The 16,274-nt window shown below is 34.0% G+C and overlaps 1 protein-coding gene across 1 annotated transcript; it reads right to left on the bottom strand.

The window, feature by feature from the left end:
* Positions 1-7,400: 7,400 nt before the first annotated feature.
* On the bottom strand, positions 7,401-14,356 carry LOC126891480 (uncharacterized). The gene is made up of 3 exons (XM_050660658.1): positions 14,165-14,356; positions 8,294-8,500; positions 7,401-7,687 (listed from the first exon to the last, which is right to left on the bottom strand). The coding sequence occupies exons 1-3, from the start codon at positions 14,354-14,356 to the stop codon at positions 7,556-7,558; spliced, it is 531 nt and encodes a 176-aa protein (XP_050516615.1). The 3' UTR covers positions 7,401-7,555.
* Positions 14,357-16,274: the final 1,918 nt, after the last annotated feature.

Below are 16,274 nucleotides of genomic sequence, written 5' to 3'. Positions count from 1 at the left end.
AGAAACAAATTAAAGAATTTTAATAAAAATTTATAATCGGGTTAAAGAAACAGTAAGAAACATGAAAATAATAAGATTTTTAAAAAATGTTAACACAAAAAAACTGACAGTCACTAAAGTTGGTAGAGTGTAGAGCACTCCAAACAAATATTTTTCGCACATTCCAAGCAAATTGGTTTTTGACAATGAAAACATACATAAGCTGTTCTTCTTTTTTTATAGAGTGACAGTAAGAACAGTCCTTTCTTTTTTCTAATTTTTCTACTCTTACTTCTGGACGCCGTTGAGGTTCATCTATACCCAGTATCTCGCATATGCTCAACTTAGTTTTCTAGATAAAGAGGAACTTTCTAGTCTTCTAGTTAGCTGAGGTTGGATAAGTTGAAATGCCAGTTTTTCTTTAAAATTACGCCTTTCTAAATGAGTATTATTTTTAAAAGACTCATAAAGAATATAAGCAGTTACTGTACTTATATCAAACTTTCTGAAAAATATAGCCATAGGCCAACGGTGAGTTCGACGACTGCTTGTAAATTTGGCATATTTTTCGTCCATTGAATCGACACCACCCTTTGTTGAATCATAATCCACAATTATATGTGGTTTTTTAGTCTCTGTATCCTCAGTGGCTGCGTGACGAGATGATGATACCAAAATTGCGGCTTTATTTTTATGTGTTGTGTGTGAAAGTCGGGTTCCGAGGCTTTATATCGGTTCTTTGAGCCTTGTCTTCTTTTATAATGGGTAGGATGCTAATCTGGCCCATCAACCCTCCTCTTTTTTACGGGCTTGGGACCGGCTGTGAGTGTGAACACGACTTCTGAGCTACTCAATCCACTCAGTCTTCGCGCTCACAACCCCCAGGCAGTGTGTGAAAGTAAAGTAATGTGTTTTGTAAAACCGTAAATTGCCGTTCTCACTTTTCGTCGTCTGGTGGGTAAGAAGATAGGAGGAATTTCTTTACGATTTTTGCGGAGAGTTCCAATGTAAGTTAGACCTTTGCTTCTCATTACCTCTACCAGCTCTATAGATGTAAACCAGTTGTCAAAGGTTATAGATCTGTTGATCCCATAGAGAGGAGTAGTTAAGCGCATAACAGCCTCTGTCGGCTTACTGTATCTTTTCTGTTCCTCTGTAAGTCCAGTACCGTCAGAATTTTTCCCGTATATATATATATATATATATATATATATATATATATATATATATATATATATATATATATATATATATATATATATATATATTCCGTTACATCGCCTTTCATAGCTTTATTGTTATAAAGCTTGATTTTGCTATTCGCCGGGCTACCAAGAGAATATTTTATTTTCTCATTTCACACATAGAGGTCGCGCTAAGCATACTCTGGTGGGTTTCTTCTATAAATCCACCAAATAATAATTGCATTTTACTTGAATTCGAACACTCACCTAGTGTCCCCTGATGACGAGTTGACATGACTCAAAACTAGACGGGCTCCGGTGAGGTTCGAATCCGACTAAAATGCAATTATCCATTTCATTTTACTGTATTCTCCAGTAAGAGACGAATTGGTTAGCCCAAACGGTGTTTGCATGGTGTATTGTCGGAAAAAGGATTCCGTTACATCGCCTTTCATAGCTTTGTTGTTATAAAGCTTGATTTTGCTATTCGCCGGGCTACCAAGAGAATATTTTATTTTCCCATTTCACATATATATATATATATATATATATATATATATATATATATATATATATATATATATATATTTAGCCTTTTTTCTATTCGAAATGTCGAATAAAGGCCTCTCCCATTTCTCGCCATTCATCTCTGTTGTGTGTGAGGCGTTTCCACATTGGTCCTGCGACTCTTCTGATGTCATCGCTCCAGCGCATTTGAGGTCTTCCTCTTGGTCTCTTCGCTTCGTACGGTCGCCAGTTTCCAACTTCCTTGCTCCATCTACCATTTTCGAGACGTTCGTTGTGTCCAGCCCATTTCCATTTTAATTTAGCCGCTTGTTCCACGGCATCCCTTACTTTTGTTTTGTTTCGGGTTGCTTCGTTTGTTTGCCGATCTATTAGTGAGATACCAAGCATCTGTCGTTCCATGGCTCTTTGAGTTTTTCTAATCTTGTCCATGTTCATTTTTGTGAATGTCCAGGTTTGAGCTCCGTAAGTGAGAACGGGAAGGATACAAGAATCGAACACTTTGGTTCGAAGGTATTGTGGTATCTTTTTGTCTTTTAGTATATATGAGAGTTTTCCGAATGCAGCCCATCCCATTCTTACTCGTCTGCTTATTTCGGTAGTTTGATTTTCTTTGTTTACCTTGATATTCTGACCTAGATATATATATTCTTTTACATGTTCCACTTTTGTTCCTTGGATGGTTATCGTTGGTTGATCATCTTTGTTCGACATTAGCTTAGTTTTGCTCAAGTTCATTTTTAGTCCTTTTTTTAAGGATTCTCTATGAAGCTCATCGATCATCACCTTCAGTTCTTTCCAGCTGTCGGCTATTAGTACCACGTCATCTGCATATCTTAGGTGGTTTAAATACTTTCCATTTATCGAGAGTCCCTTTGTTTCCCAATTTAATGATTTAAAGATGTCTTCAAGTGCGGCAGTAAATAGTTTTGGAGATATGGTGTCTCCCTGTCTTACTCCTCGGTTGATTTTGATTGGCCTAGTTTTCATGTCGTTATCCATCGTGACTACCATTTCAGCATGTTTGTATATATTATGTATTAATATCCTATATCTAGAATCGATTCTGCTATTGACCAGTGCTTCCTCAATAGCCCATAATTCTATGCTGTCAAAAGCTTTTTCGTAATCTATAATATATATATATATATATATATATATATATATATATATATATATATATATATATATATATATATATATATATATATATATATAAGCATTAAATAAGTAGCTAGTTCGAGCATCAGTACAACACATAATTTTTATACCATACTTTACGGGCTTACTCTGTATGTACATTTTGAAGCGACATCGACCTCTTAATCCCACTAGCATTTCGTCAATACAGGCTGAAGTTCCTATAGTATAGCATGCCTGACAGTTGTTAATAAATTCACTAAAAATTTCTGAAATCGGTGCTGCTGGATCCAACACTGTTCTCTCATTTCTGTCTTTGGGATTGTCAAATCGCAAGCATGACAAAAGGAATGCACATCTCTCTTTTGACATAATGCATCTCATTATTTCTCTACCAGTTCCATTAGTAGCAAAAATAGTATCTAAGTTTTCATTGTTTGATTTAAATAAGCATGTAAATGCTAAAAATCCCAAAAATGCGTGAAGTTCTGTCATGTCAAGGTCTTTGAGAGATGGTGAATTTTGATTTTTGTACTTGGCTCTTTCTTTGCCGATTTTCACATTCGTCTAAGAAATATGTTGCAAATATTATCACTGAATAATAACTTCCAAACCTGTAAAGGGTCTGCACTATCTACAATTTTAGCTGCAGGGCGTAATCCAGGTAACTCTAAAACTATATTTTTCTGTGAAGGCCGGCCTCTATTTGAAGTGGGAGGATTTTTTGACCATTTGTATCTATTTCTACCATAGAAATAATTCCTTGTCTCCTCTGGATCGTCTTCTTCACTGCTTTGGTCAACATTATCTTCTATATAAGCCCGTTCTACCTCATTTTCATTTTCTGAAACTAAAAAGAGTACTTTAGGTAATGCTATACTATGCGGTCTACCGTAGCGTTTCTACTATAGCTTACGGTCTACTCAGGGATGCGGTGTATACGCTGTATTCGAAAAAAAATCTTTACAAAGTGAATAAAACCTATAAATCATAAGAAATTCTATTTAAATTTTACAAATCAATACAGTCAAACCTCGATACAACGGACTAATTGGGGGACGGGGTGTCCGTTAAAGCCGAAAGTCTGTTATATAAAAATAGGTTTAAAATAAGTCAGATGATTTAAAAATGTATCCTCATTTTGCTAGAATAAAAAGTTTATTGAAATTCTTTGTAAAATACAGCGTTTGGGATCCACGGGGACCCCGTGTATGTTAGTAAAGGCAGGGATAAGTATGTATAATATTAACGGAACGTTTTTAATTTTTTTACATTTGACCTTATTTTTGCGTCCGTTATATCCGAAGTCCGTTAAATAGAGGTCCGTTATATCGAGGTTTTACTGTACTTTCAATAAATGATTCTTCTACATTATGCGTTTTATTTACTTTGTAAAGATTGTTTTTGTTGGTATTGTATACATGTGCAGCTAATCACCATATCCTTTTCTCAGAAGGGTTTGCAAACAATAATGAAAGGCACCTTTGTAGATGAACTGTTTATTGCTAAGTACAATAAACATTTATACTACTATAATTTAGGAATATAAAATAAACTGCAAATTTAGTTTCTTTATTAATATGCAAATAGCACCCTAATCTTTTCCCAGGGTATGCACAAATATGAACCCCTTTTTTCAAATAACATGGCATGGTAGATTTACTTTCATTTTGTTTTACATTGATTTTGCTCCAAATTTTTATTACTTGTGAATAAATAATTTTTTCTACAAGATTTTTCTTGCATCTCATTATTTTGTGCAAATCCTTCAGATAGATCACACCCTAAGGTAGACCGCATACTACAGTAGCAACGAACTTTAGTACAATACATACATAATACTTCTAAGAGATTTTACTTACCCTCTATTTCCAAATCCGTTTCGTGATCGCTGTCAATGGCAACACTTCCATCATAAATTGACTCAATTTCACTAAAGTCGTCATCTACCTCATCAAGCCATTTCAACAGTTTCCTCGTAGTTCTCATCCATTTTCAGGTAAATAGTAAATAAATACGAACACTAACAACCCGTCTATTAGACGGAAATCACACTTTGACTCTAAATATCTTTGGAATAACAACCTGCAGCAAACTGCCGATTTCAATACTAATACATAACACCCCAACTTTAAAAGTCATAAACGGGCGACCTTCAAAATTTTTTAGGTAGGGAGATATCCCACTTTCGACAAGCGATGCCGTCTGAGCACCGGGCCGTTAGTACTTACGGGTTAAACCAAATTGAATACAAACTTTGTTGTTGCTTAGCAAAATACTTAAAAATTCTCTCCAATGTTAATTAAGGGGATTAGATGCTAAGGGATACAAGTGACAACATATTGTAAACTGAGTTAAGTGCACAAAATAATACTAGATAGTATTAACAATTTAGTGGCAAAGAGTTCAGGTGAATTAAACTACCGGTGGCGATATATCGCTGGTTCTAGTTTGACTACTTACGAAATATTTAAAAAGAGTTTGTGGCAAACACTTATAACTTCACTTGTATACCTTTGCCTGTAAGGTATTGGATACTAAAAAGTGACAAAGTATTAAGCGGCAAAGAGAAACAAGTGCCAAATTTGAAAAAAATGTATAAAATTAATTCAAAATTAGTCCATAAGTGATTAATGCACTGTAGAATTTACTATGTAAATTTAACTTTGACTTCGTTTTTCTCAACTAAACCATTTTATCACTTGTAACCCTTAGCATCTAATGCCTTCAATTATTAATCCCTACAAAATATAAAACCCATAAAGTTAGAAGGTGAATAATTAACATCAATATTTACCTTAAAAACAAGCTTCACAGAATCATTTGGATAAGTTCTTAGAACTCTAAAATTTACGTTATTAATATTTTCAAATTCTTTGAGCCAATTTTGAGCATCTTCTTGTGTTGTTATATTAGCTCTAATCACTGCATTAAATGCGTCATCCTTTCCATTTATTTCGTAAAAATTAACCACATTATACTCAAATGAGTCTGGGAGGAAGCTCTAAAAATTTACAAAATATAGGAATTAAACAGGAAGGAATTTGTTTTCTTATAATATTACTACCTGTAAACGTTCCATAATTTTTGCTAGAAATAATATGGCTGTTCAAAAATGAATACAATAAACAAGTATAAACGTATAAAATAGTCGCAAAATCCAATATTAATAACTAAAATATCAACTTTTCCTTTTGCATTTTGTATAACATAAACACACTGCATAAACAAAAACAAACGAGAAAACAGAGGTCTTGACGTATTTCTTTTAAATGTCATTGATTTGAATAGAACCAATCACAGTCCGTAAAATCCATCCATAACACAAGTCTAGTTGAAATTCAAATCATGTCTCCAGGATAACACAGAAGTATGAAACGAAATTATTCCTCGAATTATTCCACAGACATTTTTAAAGTTAGGAGAAAATACAACACTTCCATTCACCCCCGTGAAATGCCATCCAAGCAAACATTTTTTGTTACCGGAATAATAACAAACGACATCAATACATGTACCTACAAATTGATGCAAGAATCTTGAAAATCGGAGTACAAATAATAAAGTTATAGATTCTCAAACTTAATCAAAAAATTTGTGTGGCGGAATTTTGTGCCGGTGAGTGTATATAAAAAAGAAAAATTTAAATAAAAGTGCCACTTTTACTCTATAAATTTGTTTAGAGTTGCAGTAATTTGAATCGTTTAATTGACTAATCATTACCATGCCTTAAATTAAAAATATATGTGAAAACGTTATGAAATTATTATAAAAATATACATTTCATTTTAATTTTTTTTATTTTCAAATAAGTACAGTGTTCTACATTTATAATTAAGTATAAAAATTTCGTCACAAATATCCATTTTTTTACAAAAGCATCCATTTCAATAGGTTTGTTCTAACATCAGTTTTAAACGGTTTCAAACCATCAGCGAATAGTGGACTAGCGCGAGTAGAGGGGATATCACTGGTGACTGTAGTATGTTCTCTCACTGACCAACTATTTGCTGACGGTTTCTGACTAGTTTGACTGTTTACTAGAACAAACCTAATATAAACCTATAATATTTTTATAAATAATGCGTCACGGTTTATAATTTTTTTTTAATTGTAGAAATATTTTACAATATTACATGTTAATGTAATTATTTAGTTATATTCGCCTTCTTTTTGAAGGCATGTCATCAAGATCAGAGGTACTATTTTCTATAGGTAGGTCATTTTCAGCATCATCAACAATATCGGCTATTACATTCCAATTTTCGCAAGTTTCTTGTGAACATTCAATACACAAATTTGAACAAAATAAACCTAATTTTTTGCAACCACATGTTAATCTAATACACCCAGTTTTACACTTACATGTTATTTTTTTAAGTGTATCAGGAATAAGCGGATCCAATGATCTTACAGGAATCAACTCTCCCTATGATATCTTCCAACCCCAATCAGTCGGGTTTAATTCTTTTGTCAACGAAGTATTTGGTTTAAAAACTAAATTAAAATGTCTTAACCATGAATGTAGTTGCAAATATGTTCTGTAGGCATGTTGTTTAAGAACTAAAGGTTTATGTTATTTATGCCTGTTTACTGTTAATAATATTGGCTACGAGTAGTTATGTTTGGTTGTGTAGTCTTTTCCAGTCACGTCTAGCAACCTAACTTCCCAAAAAAAATATCAACGTAACTAGACAGTAGTTGTGTCTCCGATTAGCAAATCAACTTTACCTTTTCATACTTGATTGTTTCAATGTAATTATTAAAAAGGCCTGACAGTTAACATGTTTAGATGACGGATTTTTTGTCTTTGATGAAGGCAAATGAGCCTGAGTATTGTGATGGCATCGATAGTCTTTCTGTAATAAAAAAATCTATTTATCTTACAATATATGTTTTGAACTTTAAACCAAATTGAATACAAAATTTGTTGTTGCTTAGCAAAATACTTAAAAATTCTCTCCAATCTTAATTAAGGGGATTATATGCTAAGGGGTACAAGTGACAAAATATTGTAAACTGAGTTAAGTGCACAAAATAATACTAGATAGTATTAAAAATTTAGTGGCAAAGAGATCAGGTGAATTAAACTACTGGTGGCGATATATCGCTGGTTCTAGTTTAACTACTTCGAAATATTTAAGAGTTTGTGGCTAACACTTATAACTACACTTGTATACCTTTGCCTGTAAGGTATTGGATACTAAAAAGTGACAAAGTATTAAGTGGCAAAGAGAAACAAGTGCAAAATTTGAAAAAAAAATGTATAAAATTAGTTCAAAATAAGTCCATAAGTGATTAATTCGCTGTAGAAGTTACTATGTACATTTAACTTTGACTTCGTTTTTCTCAACTAAACCATTTTATCAGTTGTACCCCTTAGCACCTTATGCCTTCAATTATTAATCCCTACAAAATATAAAACCCATAAAGTTAGAAAGTGAATAATTAACATCAATATTTACCTTGAACACAAGCTTCACAGAATCATTTGGATAAGTTCTTAGAACTCTAAAATTTACTTTATTAATATTTTCAAATTCTTTGAGCCAATTTTGAGCATCTTCTTGTGTTGTTATATTAGCTCTAATCACTGCATTAAATGCGTCATCATTTCCATTTATTTCGTGAAAATTAACCACCTTATACTCAAATGAGTCTGGGAGGGAGCTCTAAAAATTTACAAAATATAGGAATTAAACAGGAAGGAATTTGTTTTCTTATCATATTACTACCTGTAAACGTTCCATAATTTTTGCTAGAAATAATATGGCTGTTCAAAAATGAATACAATAAACAAGTACATATAAACGTATAAAATAGTCTCAAAATCCAAGATTAATAACTAAAATACCAACTTTTCCTTTTATATTTTGTATAACATAAACACACTGCATAAACAAAAACAAACGAGAAAACAGAGTTGTTGACGTATTTCTTTTAAATGTCATTGATTTGAATGTGACCAATTACAGTCCGTAAAATCCATACATATCACAAGTCTAGTGGAAATTCAAATCATGCCTCCAGGATAACACAAAAGCAGTATGAAACGAAATCAGCCCTCGAATTTTTCCACAAAATTTTTTAAAGTTAGTAGAAAATACAACACTTCCATTCCATCCATCCATCCAATGGCACTACAGCCCAAATCGAGCCTTGGCCTCCTTCAATAAGCTTCTCCAATCATTTCGATTTACCGCTGTTCTTTTCCATGAACGCGTTCCCAGAAAGTTCCTGGCATCCTCATCGACTTCGTCTTCCCATCTCTTTTTAGGTCTTCCAACAGGTCTTCTTCCCTGCATTCTTGCATTCAGCAATTTTCTGGGGATTCTACTCTCATGCATGCGGACCACGTGCCCTGCCCACCGTAATCTCTGCAGTTTAGTGTGTTGTGCTAGAGTTGGTTCGCTATATTGCTCGTATATTTCTCTATTATACCTAACTCGCCAGTTGTTATTTTCACTTATTGGGCCCAGTATCCTACGTAATACTTTTCTTTCAAACACATCTAATGCATTGGCAGATTTTTGTGTCACCACCCATGTTTCGCAGCCATAACTTACTATGGGCCTGATTATTGTTTTATATACCCGGAGTTTTGTTTTCCGGTGTACGTCTCGCGATTTGAATATGTGGCCCATCGCAAAATAGGCTTTATTTCCCAGCACAAGCCTTCTATTTATTTCCGGTTCTTCTTCATTGCTTGCAACCAGATCCATTCCTAGGTACGTGAATCTATTCACATGTTCTATATCGTCAATAAAGTGTTGTTGCGCCGGTCTATTTGATCTGGTTTGTATGAGTAGTTTTGTTTTATTTGTGTTTATTGCTAGCCCTACTGCTTCTGCACTCTGTTTCAACTCAACGTAGGTTTCTTCCGCTGCATTCATTGTTCTGCTCATTATGTTTATATCATCCGCGTATGCTGCTAATTGGGTAGATTTGTTTGTAAGTATGTTATTTCCGCTTACCGTCAACCGTCTAATTACATATTCAAGAACAAGATTAAAAAGCGTTGGAGCCAGTCCGTCGCCTTGTTTCAGTCCTTGCGTTATCGTAAACGCATCAGTGATCTGTCCTTGAATACATACTTGTGCTTCTGTTTCTGTCATTGTCATTTGCACTAGTCGTATTAATTTTGATGGTATGCCAAATTCTTCCAATATATTAGGTAGAATTGCTCTATCTATTGAATCATAGGCTTGTTTAAAATCTACAAAGAGATTGTAAACGTCCATGTCATATTCCCATGCTTTGGCTAGTATTTGTTTAACTGTAAATAGTTGGTCAATGGTAGATCTATTTTGCCTAAACCCTGCTTGATATTCCCCGATGATTTTTTCCGTGAGAGGTTGAAGTCTTCGATTAAGGATGTTTGTGAATATTTTGTATCCCGAACAAAGTAAAGAGATGCCTCTATAATTCTGACACAACAGTTTGTCTCCTTTTTTATGAATAGGGCAGATTATACTTTTCTTCCATTGTTGGGGGATTTTTTCTTCTATCCATATCTCTCGTATTAGCTGATACATCTGTTGTGTCAAATTCCTTCCTCCTTGCTTGAGTAGTTCTGCCGGTATTTTATCTATTCCCGGTGCTTTATGACTTTTTTGTATGTGGATTGCCGTTTGGACCTCCTCTAGCGTTGGGGGTCTAGTTAATTCATTTTCTTCTCCATCTTCCCCCAGCTCTTGTTGTTGTACCTCCTGCCCTGCCTGCTGCTGCCTCTGTTGTTGTAATGGTGGTTGTGCCCCTTTGTTTAATACTTCCTTAAAATATGTCATCCAGGTTATCTTAATTTCGTCCATATCGCTAATGATTTCACCCTTCTTATTTTTGCAGAGGCTAGTCTTCGGTTTGTATCCCTGTCTTAAATGTTTAATAAGTTGGTATGCACTACGTGTTTCGTTTTCCTTAAACTCCCTCTCTATGTTTAGTATCCGTTGGTTTTCGTACTTTCTCTTTTTCTGCCTGCACAGTTTATCTGCTCTTCGTCTTTTGTTCTCAAATTCTGTTTTTCTCTCTCTAGTACGTCTGAGTATGTAATTCTTATGTGCTTCATTTCTTTCCTGTATAGCTTGTTTGCATTCTTCATCGAACCATGTTTCTTCTCTTCGTTGTGTCTTTGTTCCTATGACTTCTTTCGCTGTGTTTAGTATGATACTGCTTATGGTGTTCCATTGATTTTCTATTGTGGAGTCTGCTCTGTTTTCTTCTAGTAATTTTTCATCAACTGTTCTCTCAAATGTTTCTTGTACCTCAGGGACTTTTAGGTTATCTAAGTTTAGTTTTTCTTGTTTTGGATAGTGTTCCTTTACCTGTCGACTGATTTTGCATCTAAACCGTGTCTGCATTAGTAGATGGTCTGAGTCACAGCTTGCGCCACGTCTGCTTTTTACATCTAATATACTCGTCGCCATTCTTTTTTCAGTCAGTATATGGTCGTATATGGTATATGGTAAACGTTCCATAATTTTTGCTAGAAATAATATGGCTGTTCAAAAATGAATACAATAAACAAGTACATATAAACGTATAAAATAGTCTCAAAATCCAAGATTAATAACTAAAATACCAACTTTTCCTTTTATATTTTGTATAACATAAACACACTGCATAAACAAAAACAAACGAGAAAACAGAGTTGTTGACGTATTTCTTTTAAATGTCATTGATTTGAATGTGACCAATCACAGTCCGTAAAATCCATCCATAACACAAGTCTAGTGGAAATTCAAATCATGCCTCCAGGATAACACAAAAGCAGTATGAAACGAAATCAGCCCTCGAATTTTTCCACAAAAATTTTTAAAGTTAGTAGAAAATACAACACTTCCATTCACCCCCGTATAATGCCATCTAAGCAAACATTTTTTGTTACCGGAATAATAACAAACGACATCAATACATGTACCTACAAATTGATGCAAGAATCTTGAAAATCGGAGTACAAATAATAAAGTTATAGATTCTCAAACTTAATCAAAAAATTTGTGTGGCGGAATTATGTGCCGGTGCGTGTACATAAAAAAGAAAAATTTTAATAAAAGTGCCACTTTTACTCTATAAATTTGTTTAGAGTTGCAGTAATTTGAATCGTTTAATTGACTAATCATTACCATGCCTCAAATTAAAAATATATGTGAAAACATTATGAAATTACACTTCTCAACAATTGAAGTGGATATTATGAAAATTTGTATTTTATTTTTTGTTCATAAGGTCAAATAGAAAAATAGAGTGATATAAATAAAGATTTATTTTTACTTCGTATTTTCATACAGATGAACCGAAAGAAAGAAATTCTTTAAGAAAAAAAAATAGAAAATAAACAAAAATTGTAAAACTAACAACCTAAAATTTCTATTCCTGCTCAATTTCTAATATCCCGAAAAGAAAAATTAATAATGTGTGGGTCTACCTCTGTGTCGCCTTAGCGCTCTAATTCTATTTGGAAGACCTCTTATTAAATGATTGATGAACTGCTGCGGTATACGTTCCCAAATCGCGCGTAATGTATTGGCCAACTGATCTAAGGTTTGGAGCGGTTGAAGGAGCCTGTTTCGTTGACTAGACATTTCGGCCCAAACATGTTCAATGCAATTCACATCAGGTGAACACGGTGGCCACTCCATTCTTGTAATGCCATGAGCTTCTATACACTCGTTGACAATTCTCGCACGGTGAGGGCGAGCATTATCATCAATCAGAACAAATTGTTCGCCTATTGCACCAAAAAATGGAACAACTATTGGTACTATGACTCTGTCTCGATATCGTGTAGCAGTCATTGTCTCATTAATTAAGACGACTAAGTCCGTGCGACCGTCAAAACATATGCCTCCCCACACGCAAACGGATCCACCTCCAAAAAGAGTGGTTGGGACTCTCAGATTTTCATTGTAACGCTGTCCTCTTTCCCTCCACACCAATATTCGGCCATCATTCGTATACAAAAGAAATCTGGACTCGTCAGTAAAGAGACAATTCCTACAATCTTCGAAATTCCACTGATAGTGTTCCATCGCCCAGCGATATCTGCATGCACGCTGCTTCCTAGTTAGTCGTGGATGGGTAGCGCGCCGTCTAGCCCTTAAATTGGATGCATGTAACCGTCTTCTGACAGTCTGACTGGAAATCGCTCGTCCAGTAGCATTCCTGAAGATACTGTTAATTCTGGAAGCCGTGAATGTTGGGTTTCTTCTTGCCGTCAGAACTACAAAACGGTCTTGCCGACGAGTTGTAGATCGTTCTCTTCCTCCTCCATGCCTTCATGTTGCAGATCCAGTTGCTACATAACGATTCCATTCACGACTTATCACACTTTTCGACACATTTAGCCTCATAGCAACCTCTTGTTGAGTTATGCCTTGTTGGATCCAACGAACTAATTGCTCGGGCTGCACTAGTTCTAAACGTCTTTGCTGCATAATGTTTTTGTGATAAATAGATTTCTTGACTTATTGACAACTGGTAAAGCTAAAACAAGCACTTTTATACGAATGATATATTCATGTTTGGAACAATATTTCTCTCTTTGTACGAGATAAGGGCCGATAAGAATAGGGAGAAAAAACCACATGCAAAAAATATTGGCAATAAAGATAGCTTATAGAGTATAGTACAGGCAATTATTTTAAAAATAGGTTTATATGCTAATTTTAGGAATTTTACAATTATCCACTTCAATTGTTGAGTAGTGTATTATAAAAACATACATTTCATTTTAATTTTTTTTATTTTCAAACAAGTACAGTGTTTTACATTTATAATTTAGTATAAAAATTTCGTCACAAATATCCATTTTTTTACAAAAGCATCCATTTTAATAGGTTTGTTCTAGCATCAGTTTCAAGTAGTTTGAAACCATCAGCGAATAGTGGACCAGCGCGAGTAGAGGGGATAGCACTGGTGACTGTAGTATGTTCTCTCACTGACCAACTATTTGCTGACGGTTTCTGACTAGTTTGACTGTTTACTAGAACAAACCTAATATAAACCTATAATAATTTTATAAATAATGCGTCACGGTTTATAATTTTTTTTAATTGTAGAAATATTTTACAATATTACATGTTAATGTAATTATTTAGTTATAATCGCCTTCTTTTTGAAGGCATGTCATCAAGATGTCAAGATCATTTTCAGCATCATCAACAATATCGTCTATTACATTCCAATTTTCGCAAGTTTCTTGTGAACATTCAATACACAAATTTGAACAAAATAAACCTAATTTTTTGCAACCACATGTCAATCTACTACACCCAGTTTTACACGTACATGTTATTTTTTTTATGTGTATCAGGAATAAGCGGATCCAATGATCTTACAGGAATTAACTCTCCCTTTGATATCTTCCAACCCCAATCAGTGGTGTTTAATTCTTTTGTCAACGAAGAATTTGGTTTAAAAACTAAATTAAAATGTCTTAACCATGAATGTAGTTGCAAATATGTTCTGTAGGCATGTTGTTTAAGAACTCCCTCAGTCGGTGGTAAACTATCTATTTTGCATTTGGACATAGTTGAATACCTACAAAATTGAATATAATATGATCGGTCATAATACCCGTTTGCGCGCCAATGGTGAATATTAAATTCTTAATTGTATGTCAAAAAATGTGCAATAACTACGTCTTTAAACCCACCAAATTTAATTTCCATATCTCAAATGGTTTTAAAGCAATAAATAAATCGTCAGTTTGTAAAAAAAATAAACAACCCGTATCTCGGAAACGAAGCGTTTGCGGGCCTATGATTATAAAGCAAACTGTCCTTATTTTCTCATGTAAAATTACCCCTTAAAGTTTGTCACACTTATTTAGAAACACCCTGTACAGGGTGTCCCAAATTGGTATGTTTTGCAGTGTATACCGAAAACTAGAGGAGATAGAAAAACAGTAGTTAACATATCATGACTTCTTTTTTCGTTAAGTAACGATTGCTCAATCAAATCATCAATAGCTCGTCACTTTATCGAGATACTTGGCGATTATTGAAAAATGTCGAAAACGACAGGGTTACAGATCTTCTTTATTAAGAAAAATTAAAAAAAACTGTATTGGAACTTTTGATAGATATATTATGGACGGATTCAGTGGAGTACAAAAAAACATTTTTAGGGGTCTCGCTAAGGAAAACCATACTTATTTTTTTTTTAAATGGGACACCTTGTATATTTTGACATTTTTCGTTTACCTTTTTAATTCTCTTTCAGACTTCTGTATGAGCTTTCGTAACGTACGGTTGTGTGACAGTTCAGTGTGGAAGTGATAGATATTCAAAAAACGCATTGTTCAAAAACAAAATCGGAACTACATAATAGAGGTAACTAACAAATTTCCTATCTGTTGAACTCCTAAATTTCCTGTACTTTCTTGGAATAAAATAAATTATACATTATCTAGTTAGGTAAAAAAAGAGACAGCTTTGCATTACACGGTTAATTATGGGGGATAGCACGGGGGGACTAACGCCCCGGTGATGAGGAGATGTTAGATAATATAGAAAACACTGAAAATAATATTAGTTTAAATAATACACCATTACTTGATAGCAATGATAATTCAAATACTATTAATAAAAATGAAACAAAAAAAGGAAAAAAACATTTCTTTTATCAATACACAGATACCGGTCCATTTGAGGTATATATGGAATCAAAAGGCGATAACGTTGGTAATTATAGTTTTTTGAAATTAGCAAAATACATAAATGACAAAAAAATCGAGAATGTACTTAAACTTAACAAAAAAGAAAAAAACCGATTTAGCGTTGCTTTCAAGAAATGGGAGGATGCTAATAAATTTGTTTTAAATGACGTGGTCACAAATGATGGATATGAATTGTTTATTCCGGCAAATAACGTAACATGTAGGGGAGTCGTTAATAATGTAGATACTAGTATATCGGATGCTGATCTAATCAAATTTTCGGGATTGGCTTTGGTCAACATTAAAGTACTATAGATAAGACGATTTAAACGGAAGTCTAAATACGACACGACGAAATATATTGATACAGAAACAGTCGCGTTTACCTTTTCGAGAAAAGTAATCCCGAAGGAAGTGAATATATATGGGATCCCTTTTAGGGTAAAACCATACATGATACCTGTGATTCAATGTTATCGGTGTTTTCTTTTTGGCCACACAAAAAATCAATGTAGAGGGGGAGAAAAATGTAAAAACTGCGGACAAAATACATGAAGGGGAATGTTCGATGAAATGTTTTTATTGTAATAGCAGCTTTCATATAAGTACCTATGAGGAGTGTCCAGAGTATGTGAGACAGCGGAATATTAAAGCTGTCATGTCTCTGGACAATCTTTCATACTACGAGGCATGCGAGAAATTTCCTCATGTTTCTACTAGAAAATCGCAAGAGAATAATACATTTAGAGTGAGCCAGGACGAATTCCCAACATTATATAAAACTCAAA

Source organism: Diabrotica virgifera, chromosome 9 (assembly GCF_917563875.1).
Source record: "Diabrotica virgifera virgifera chromosome 9, PGI_DIABVI_V3a".
Taxonomy (NCBI): domain Eukaryota; kingdom Metazoa; phylum Arthropoda; class Insecta; order Coleoptera; family Chrysomelidae; genus Diabrotica; species Diabrotica virgifera.
This window is presented reverse-complemented; position numbering and strand designations above follow the sequence as displayed.

Coding starts and splice junctions, on each gene's coding strand:
- LOC126891480 (XM_050660658.1), bottom strand. CDS start 14,356: ATGTCCAAATGCAAAATAGATAGTTTACCACCGACTGAGGGAGTTCTT. Junction 8,501..14,164: donor CAAAGGGAGAGTTAATTCCT/GTAAGATCATTG, acceptor GTAAATTTTTAG/AGCTCCCTCCCAGACTCATT. Junction 7,688..8,293: donor CTGTGAAGCTTGTGTTCAAG/GTAAATATTGAT, acceptor TTTTTATTACAG/AAAGACTATCGATGCCATCA.